At 29.3% G+C, this 9,117-nt stretch overlaps 3 protein-coding genes across 3 annotated transcripts; 1 reads left to right on the top strand and 2 right to left on the bottom strand.

The window, feature by feature from the left end:
- Positions 1–6: 6 nt before the first annotated feature.
- LOC132907988 (uncharacterized) lies at positions 7–2,426 on the bottom strand. Its single transcript, XM_060961481.1, has 5 exons — positions 1,828–2,426; positions 1,211–1,514; positions 889–1,050; positions 351–756; positions 7–248 (listed from the first exon to the last, which is right to left on the bottom strand). The coding sequence occupies exons 1-5, from the start codon at positions 1,941–1,943 to the stop codon at positions 148–150; spliced, it is 1,089 nt and encodes a 362-aa protein (XP_060817464.1). The 5' UTR covers positions 1,944–2,426; the 3' UTR covers positions 7–147.
- A 93-nt stretch (positions 2,427–2,519) lies between these two features.
- Positions 2,520–4,530, top strand: LOC132907986 (short-chain specific acyl-CoA dehydrogenase, mitochondrial). Its single transcript, XM_060961478.1, has 5 exons — positions 2,520–2,792; positions 2,873–2,972; positions 3,143–3,810; positions 3,879–4,102; positions 4,174–4,530. Exons 1-5 carry the CDS (start codon positions 2,771–2,773, stop codon positions 4,384–4,386), a joined length of 1,227 nt encoding a protein of 408 aa, XP_060817461.1. The 5' UTR covers positions 2,520–2,770; the 3' UTR covers positions 4,387–4,530.
- Positions 4,531–4,720: 190 nt separating this feature from the next.
- Positions 4,721–8,366, bottom strand: LOC132907990 (phosphatidylinositol transfer protein alpha isoform). Its single transcript, XM_060961483.1, has 6 exons — positions 8,168–8,366; positions 7,740–7,770; positions 6,910–7,173; positions 6,712–6,789; positions 6,257–6,637; positions 4,721–6,180 (listed from the first exon to the last, which is right to left on the bottom strand). Exons 1-6 carry the CDS (start codon positions 8,182–8,184, stop codon positions 6,136–6,138), a joined length of 816 nt encoding a protein of 271 aa, XP_060817466.1. The 5' UTR covers positions 8,185–8,366; the 3' UTR covers positions 4,721–6,135.
- Positions 8,367–9,117: the final 751 nt, after the last annotated feature.

Below are 9,117 nucleotides of genomic sequence, written 5' to 3'. Positions count from 1 at the left end.
CGTATCTGATGAGCGAGAATACTTTATTTAATGTGAACTATGCACTATAGCAGAATGAGTACATGTACATATAATTTAATTAAGCGATATATACTTGGATTCGGAATATCATGGACTAACGCAATATAAAGAGAAGAGTGTTATTGTTTATGTATCCTCCTCCCAGACGGTTTCAGTCAAGATTGCGATGTTGTCTAATCCTCTCATCGGCGCGTATTCCAAAGTCCACATTAAATTGGTAAAAACAACTAAAATCAATGTCATCAGTGCTTAGTCTGTTCTATTACGTTTATTAATTTAAATTTTTCTACCAACAAAAGTCTAACTGTGCAACCAATTATTCAACTTACGCATCTCGCCCTGATGCAAATCTGCTATTAGTTCGGGGCAAGAACTGTTGCAAGGATTTATAGGAGTCAAACGAAGTTGCGTAGCTCCCCGTAGTTGAGCTAGAGCTATGAGACCCGAATCTAGTTCGACCTTTTTATAACTTGGACTATTGTAATCCGAAGACATAAGGACCCAATTAAAATGTGCTGGTGAGACAGTACTTGAAAGAAAGTACGGGCGTTGATAATATTTTCTCAACACCTTCACCGCGTTGATGTCACAATTTTGCCAGTGGACAAACCATTTAGCTACTTCAGGTGAATGTACCCGACGTAAAAATGCTGCCAAGTCGGACGAACCAGTTCTCAGATTTGAAGTTAAAGCACAAGGTACTGTTTCCATTAAGCGTTCGTTTTCTAAATAAAGCTGTAGATAAAATATATATCATTTATTTAGTTTAATGTACATGAAATTGTTTATCTTAGAATTATGTATTTATTTTCTCAGAATAAAGAAAGATACAATACTTTTATAAAATATATCTTCCTTTGTACTTACATGAGTGATATTATCAAACCAGAAATAATCTGTGTTCATAACTGCCCAAGAGTCCATCGCATCTGTAATAATTGCAGGCGCATCCCTACTCAAATAATTATCAACAAGATTGCGATATCTCACATCTGACAAACGATCAATGGTTTCTAGAGCTTCGCAAGTCTGCAAATATAATTTTTGAAAAGATTAATGACTAGTTTCTGGAAATACTTTCAATACTTTCTGTATGTCGGGATCAATCTTTTATAGAAAAATAAACTGTGTGAAATACATTTTATAACATTATTTAAAGTAATATCTAAATCAATATTAGTAATCGTACCACGCAGTCTTCTTCTGTTATCATGTAATCATTATAAAAAGGATTATTGATCATACAATTTTCATAGTACAAGGGTTGCCAGTTCCAAATTGGAAGAACTTTGATAAGTAAAAGACGACTGATTGCAGTAAAATGTGTTCCAACAAAGTCAAGTTGGGCTGCTAGACAAGCTAAAGTACCAAGGACAATCAGCACAAGCGTTCCACGGAAGACAAGCTGTAGCCAAGAACGTCGCATTGCAGCCACCAATGGTTGACAAATAATATCCATTTCCTCTTCTGTGAAACCAGCCTGTTGACAATATCTACAAACCAGTTGTATGAAATATAATGATAATTAATTAAAATCATGTAATGCAATATAATTAGTATATTAAAAATATTTTACCATGTATAATATAATATATAATATACTGATAAAAGAATAATTGGATAATGTAAAGAGTTAATAGAAGATTAATAACAGAATAAAAACATGTGAACAATATATTTACATATGAACAATACAAAAATATGTCATTCTTTGGAACAAAGCTAAAAACATTAATAAGAACCAGTATTATACAAATTTTTAGAAAGAAAAACTATATCTATATACATAAAAGAAAATTAATTTACTTGTAAAATGCATTCAACTCATCATCTATTAATCGTAGTTTTTCCGAATGTGACATTTCTTGCTGTTCTTTAATATAATTTTTGCGTAACTGTTTAACACATTTACTATTCGACATCTTCTGATTTCTATTCAATAGAAATTCCTATTGTTGTTCGTTAAATTTCTATGGTTCGCTGTCTGGAGCTGAAGAAACAAACCAGTTATTATCGAACAGGAATACTATCCGTACATGCGCACATTTTCGTATTACTCCCGCGAACATATTGATTGTTTATTGCCGTTGAAAATATCGCGGCAAAATATGGCCAATTTCGAAGCTTGTTTACGACTATGAAAAACGTCAACGTATAGCATAAATACATAAAATACATTTCATTTACATAAAAATAAAAAGTTGCTACTAATTTAAAATAAAAAAAGGCATGTTTCAAAAGTACCTTAAATTAATTATGTATACTTATTTAAAACGGATCTTAAAAAACAGTATTTAAAATAAAAAGGAGCATATTAAAAGAGGTTCTACTTATCTTTCCAATGTACAAGTTATCGTTATTATTTTCATATTTATATTTTTTTTCGTTTTCTTTTTTGCATCAAGTCGTCCCTCCATCTGCAAATAATACGTAGTTAAGAGTTTATCATTTTTTAAATTTATATTAAACATTTTTATAAGTAACATATAATACAGATAACTATTCAATTATAATCGCTTAATTTTTGTTCTAAATACACATATAAAAATAATTTCTTTAATAAAAGATTGACTGCTATAATTTGTTCAAATTCAGCTTGCATATGTATGTATGTAATTGCTATCACCGATATAAAACAGTATAAATAAAATTATTACATGTGACGATATTGCTGTAAGACTAAGTTCAATTAATTTATTGAAACGTTGAAATATTAGTATTATTGTTACTTTAAAGCAACTTGGTAACAATGTACAAAATAAGGTTACTTGGTACGTCTTCGTTTAAAAAGTGCTATTTTAGAGATAAAGATGTCAGATATAAAAACCTAATGATTAATTTTCTGCTGCAGTTGCACAAAATATAACCCCAATCTATAACAATGTTACTCGAAATATTGCATCCCTTTCTATGCTATCAGAGACTCATCAGATGTTACACAAAACATGCAGGTACTTATATATTTACTTACAATATTTTTATTCCTGTAAAGATAATGCTTCTCTCTCTTAAACTGATTTATTACACTTATTTTAAATTACAATCTGTAATCTTATAATACATATTTTTTTCTTCTGCAATGTAATTTATTCTATTTATTTTACAATAAATATTATTATAGGGATTTTGCAGAAGCAGAATTAAAGCCTTTAGCGGCAGAAATAGACAAGAAACATCTTTATCCAAAAGAGCAAATAAAAAAAATGGGTGAACTGGGTTTAATGAGCATAGCAGTTCCCGAAAATGTAGGTGGAACTGGACTAGATTATTTGGCTTATGTTATTGCAATGGAAGAAATATCTAGAGCTTGTGCCAGTACAGGTGTTATAATGAGTGTACATAATTCCCTATATTTAGGTCCTATAGAAAAATTTGGCAGTAAAGATCAGAAAGAAAAATATATCACTCCTTTTACAAATGGTAATAAGATTGGATGTTTCGCTCTTAGTGAACCAGGCAATGGTAGTGATGCAGGTGCTGCTTCTACTATTGCCAAATTAAATGGATCTAATTATATAATTAATGGTACAAAATCATGGATAACAAATGCATATGAATCAGATGCAATTATCTTGTTTGCTACAACAGACAGATCTAAAAAACATAAAGGTTTAAGTACATTCATAATCGACAAACCTACAGAAGGACTAAGTATTGGTAAGAAAGAAGATAAATTAGGTATTCATGGAAGCAGTACCTGTTCATTAATATTTGAAGATTGTATCTTACCAAAAGAAAATATATTAGGAGAACCAGGAATGGGTTTTAAAATAGCAATGATGACTCTAGGTATAAAATAAACTAACATCCATACAAATACAACATCTAAAAGTGTAATAACTAAATTACATTTCTAGATGCTGGCAGAATAGGCATTGCTGCTCAAGCTTTAGGCATAGCTCAAGCATCTCTAGACTGTGCGGTTGAATATGCAGTAAAACGACAAGCATTCGGTAATTCTATCATAAAACTACAAATAATTCAACAAAAAATTGCTGACATGGCACTAAAATTAGAAAGTTCAAGATTATTAACATGGCGAGCAGCCACGCTTAAGGATAATAATAAACCTTATACAAAGGTATGACAAAAAAAAAAAAAAAAAATAATTAAGCTTAAATGTAATCTAATAATTCTCTTGTTCTTGTTTAGGAAGCTGCTATGGCAAAGTTGTCGGCATCTGAAACATCTACTTTTTGCACTCATCAATGTATACAAATTTTAGGTGGTATGGGTTACGTTACTGATATGCCGGCAGAACGTCATTACAGAGATGCGCGTATTACGGAAATTTATGAAGGTACATCAGAGATACAAAGACTGGTTATTGCTGCAAATATTATCAAAGAATATAATCTTAATTGAAATATTTAGATGTAATATATATTTTTTTACTAAAACCCTTTATATGCAAGCAAAATATTTTTATATATTCCATTAATTTTTTATATATATATCTGTTCCTTACATGAAAAAAAGTCAATAAATTTTATATATTATGATTGCAAAGTAGCTTTTTTCCTACATGAGTCAACGTCACAAAATATTATATACATATGTATGTATGTCTGCCTATACTAATGCTGCATTATCAGTTTCTTAGTAACATCGTAGGAATTTCTATTCGCGATTTCTACCCTGCTCATTATGGGGTAATGGCTAATAGATCATCTATTAAAGTAAAATTAATGCATAGAGATGGTAGACACTGCTCATAATGAGATTTTATTTTAAAATCTCTACTAATATCGTAATTCGATAAGATCGCACATCATACTTAAAAACTAAATTCACAACTGAGCAGCATGAACTCTGATACTCCCTGTATTAAGACCTCAAAACTTTAATGATTATTTTGTCTAAATTGCATTTCTAAAACTATCTTAAATACTACACTATAGATCCCAGTATAACAGATAACAATATACATATAATTTGTGCAAACGACAATTACGGTTTTTCAACTATATTCTTACCGAATTCTTTCTTTGCTTTTGCATAAGCAAACATGTTGGATATGACATTTAAATTCCATTTGTTGTACAGAGATCTATTGGAATGCAAAGAAATATATAAGTGTATGTAACATTTCAATCAGAATTTCATTGTATGCCTCTTTTTATATACAATAGTGCACTCTTTCAGTGTTTGCCGACTTTCACATTGACATAGTTGTTTCTTCTTTCATATATATGTATATCTGTATATTAATTCAGTTATTTTATATAATTATTTTCATATTTTTCACAAACAATATATGTTAGTACAATAATTAAAATTGATTTAATTAAGGTTTATCAAGTTGGTCCTAATTTTGATGCATAGATTTTCTTTTAATTTCCTAATTAGAAGCAAGAAACATAAGCAAAGCACAATTATTATAATTTACTAATCATTTGTCATTTTATCTATTCCTAACTGTAATATTGTATGTTAATAAATTATCAGAAAATCAATTTTCATTCATAGAACTGCTAAAATAGTTTTGTGAATTTTTCTGATTATTACATACTATATAATTGATCTTGAAAAACCTCAGGCCATGTTGTGTAAACTTATTAAAACAGTGGTTATATAAATATAGTGATGTTTCTCTTGACTTCAAACCATAACATAATAAATCTAAAACACAAATCGCGAACTGTCATTGGACTCACAATTTTTGTGTCAAACGTTCTTATTTGTGTTATGCAGCAAGCATTCCGAACGACTTATTTATAAATTTTAATATCGAACTACTATGGTGTTAAATAACAATTACATTTTTTTCCACCTATATTGATTTTTATCGAACTGTACTCTTTTCTTGAATATTTTATACATCATATAAGTTGAACTGATCTGTGTATCAGCTCTCTCTCTCTTATTATTGGCTATATTATAATCTTTGACTGTAGATACATTTATCTAAAACGCTTGTAAATGTAAATAAATTAAAATCATAAGTAATTGTAATAGACACAGAATCTAGACACTTAAATTCTGGAAATTGTCCCGATCCTGCAGGATCGCCTATGACAAAACATATGTGAGTGTATTTCTATAGGTATGCATATGTATCTGAGACATATAAGGAAATTGATTTAACCATTCGTAATAGAAGCTATCAAAGCCTCAATCATCAGCTCGCATACCCCTTACTTCTCCTTGATCTCTTTGCTGAAAAATTTAAAGATTGTTTGCAATTAAGTGTGAGGTATAAATTGCAGTAATTTAAAGTGAAAAAGTTACTTACTCTATCTAATTCTTCTTTTGTGCTTTCCTCAATTGCTCTAATATCTTCCATAGTTAAACCATACCAACGATCTATCCAACAAAAGACTTGCCTATGGAAGTTAGTAAAAAGACGCCTTTCTGCTTTTTGTATAAAGTTTTCAACACGACTTTGTAGACCAAACCATTTAAATTCACAAGTGACTAACTTATAGCATGTCATTACAGGTTGAACATTATTCTTCCAATCTTTACCTATAAGAGGACCCCGACCTGTTTTCACAGATTTAAATTTGGTTGGGTCCTCATCCTCTTTGTAATCACTACTTGCAATTGGATCATTTGCAATATCTATATGTATCACTTCTCTTATCTTTAATTTATCAGGAGGTAATTCATGAACCTATTAATTAAAAAATAATAATATAATACATAAAAAACAAAATGAAGTATTTCTTTTTTAATTTTTATACACACATTATGTTGATTTCCAACATCATCAATGTGAAATGATTCAATCATAATTACAAAGTGTTCTTTCATATATCCAGGATTCTGTACAAAAGATAATAATAGATATAGATAAAAGATAAAATAATAAATAATAGAGAATAATAGATAAAAATACACATCAGAAAATCATTAGGAATATTTTTATGAACAAATTGTACTTACAGTAATGACCGTTTTGCAATAAGGATAAGCATTCCAAGCTTCCTCATGAATTTCCAAGGAATTCTTTGGCAGCATAATGCGAATAAAAGCAGGCACTTTACTAGCTAAATGATAAATCTTGTATGTATATTGACCTGAAGAATATTTGCCACCAAGCAAAGGATAATTTGTGAATGGCTCATTTTTTAGTACTTGTATACCCTCTCCTCCTCCAGTATTATTTTTGCTAGCTTCTGCTACAGAATACAGCTGAGCCACTTGATACTGCCATAAAGTAAATCACATGTTATAATAGATATCATAAAGACATTAAAAAATATATTTTAATAACCAAAATGTATAAAATAAAAAATAACACCTAATTACCTATGAGTATAACTTGTCTTACAAGAAAACTGTAACATCTATAATTTATTTATTAAATAAAATATTATTAAATTATAATAACTTTAAATAATTCCTTTCCCTCATAAGGTATAAAAGCAAAACAAGCTTAATAAACATATGTTACCATATAATTAAAGACTACACTAAGGTAATTGAGTAGAAGAAAAAGATTTGTTACATCACAAAATTAAGTAACAATAAATATAACAATGAAATCAGCATGATCTGGTAACATTTGTCATATACACTGGAATAAAGATTCAAAACAACATTCAAAATAGTTACGTGCTTCTAAATAAGTATTAATTAAATGATTTGAATTTTTCCTAATGATATAGTAATGATGTAAAAGCTAATTTAAATTAATGTTTCTTTTTCCATAGTAATAACACATTTCAAAATGGGTCATTATAATAAGACCTTGCTATTCATTAAATACATACCTCTTTCACATTAAGAGGTAAAGTGACACGGCTGAAACAAAGAGAAATAAATTATATTTGTGTTCAATTAAATAATAAGTAAAAAGATGACTATATATTTATGAGCAACGACCTTGAGTACACTTAAGTATGATATTAAGTACTATATACTATCAAGTATCGAAAACTGAACGATAGATAATAACGTATGACGAATGAATATCTTTTGAAACGTTACTCATCAGTTAAAATGATATTTTCATCACGTATAAAAATTTTGTCCGTATGGATGGCAAGGGATGAAAGTACATCACTCTTTACCCCTCCAATCCCACCCGCCGTTAAAGATTAGTAACCATATCTCCAAGAATTGCTTTTAAATGTTCGACGACTACTTCCTTACCGCGCGATGTGTTAAGTTAACAGCAAAAAATCTCGAAAAAACTTACAATTCTTTGATGAGCATTTTAACAAGCAGAGCACATGGGCTTCAGTAATTTCAGTGCGACCACACAGAACCACCCTTGCTTCAGCAAATTCACTCGTGTTATCTCTCAACCCGCAGTCATACGCATACAACGGCGTCGACTTCTCAACCGACTACCACACACTCGTATCACCGACCAGACACACTGCTACAGCCACTAAAAAGCACACATACTTGCGCACACGAGTGCATTGAATTTCCCCACTCTTATCTCACAGACACTTTGCAAATGACGTCATGCTTACATGCACCTTAGTTCGCATGCGCATTTATCATCTATCAGTTTACAATAATTTTATCTGGGGATTTTGTATAGAAATATGCAAATGAAAATATGGAAACAATTATTAGATATATCATTTATTAATTTATTACCTATCATTAGTGAATTATATATTTAATTTACAGTTCCTGTTTGATTCAATTTAGAATATATTTAAATACATTATGAACGTATATATGAATGAAATTTGAAATTGAAAAACTACAAAATTCACCATGACTTTCATGAAAATTGAAAATAAAGGAATACAGGATATATAAATGGGACATTATATTTAAATCGAATAAACATTCAATTTCAATAAGGATTATAGTTTACGATTTATAACTTCTAATATAATAATTAAGTTATGCAGTAGGATTAATTACATAATGATATAATAATAGATATTGGAATAAGGTAACGTATCGTGAATTTTAATATCGCACGTATTACAAAACACAATATATTATAATTTTGAACAGCATAATTCGTAGCAATGAACAAGTTGTACAACCATTGTAAATATTTTTTGCTGAATAAATTATTAAAAATAAAAAATATTTCTATGTGATTAATATATTAAAATTTTACAAATAGATAATTTTTTCTTATATAAGTCTTAAAAATAAAAGAGCTTTTCTGATTGG

Source organism: Bombus pascuorum, chromosome 6, assembly GCF_905332965.1.
Source record: "Bombus pascuorum chromosome 6, iyBomPasc1.1, whole genome shotgun sequence".
NCBI lineage: Eukaryota > Metazoa > Arthropoda > Insecta > Hymenoptera > Apidae > Bombus > Bombus pascuorum.
The sequence above is the reverse complement of the archived record's forward strand: the minus strand, read 5'-3'. Positions and strand labels throughout refer to the sequence as shown.

Excerpts from the sequence above, each read along its gene's own strand:
- LOC132907988 (XM_060961481.1), bottom strand. The coding sequence starts at position 1,943 with ATGTCGAATAGTAAATGTGTTAAACAGTTACGCAAAAATTATATTAAA. Across the intron at positions 1,515-1,827 it reads GAGTTGAATGCATTTTACAA|ATATTGTCAACAGGCTGGTT; the intron begins GTAAATTAATTT and ends ACTGGTTTGTAG. Across the intron at positions 757-888 it reads GGTTTGATAATATCACTCAT|CTTTATTTAGAAAACGAACG; the intron begins GTAAGTACAAAG and ends TTTTATCTACAG.
- LOC132907986 (XM_060961478.1), top strand. The coding sequence starts at position 2,771 with ATGTACAAAATAAGGTTACTTG. Across the intron at positions 2,973-3,142 it reads ATGTTACACAAAACATGCAG|GGATTTTGCAGAAGCAGAAT; the intron begins GTACTTATATAT and ends ATATTATTATAG. Across the intron at positions 4,103-4,173 it reads ATAATAAACCTTATACAAAG|GAAGCTGCTATGGCAAAGTT; the intron begins GTATGACAAAAA and ends GTTCTTGTTTAG.
- LOC132907990 (XM_060961483.1), bottom strand. Across the intron at positions 6,790-6,909 it reads ATTGCAAAACGGTCATTACT|AATCCTGGATATATGAAAGA; the intron begins GTAAGTACAATT and ends TCTTTTGTACAG. Across the intron at positions 6,638-6,711 it reads ATGTTGGAAATCAACATAAT|GTTCATGAATTACCTCCTGA; the intron begins GTGTGTATAAAA and ends TTTAATTAATAG.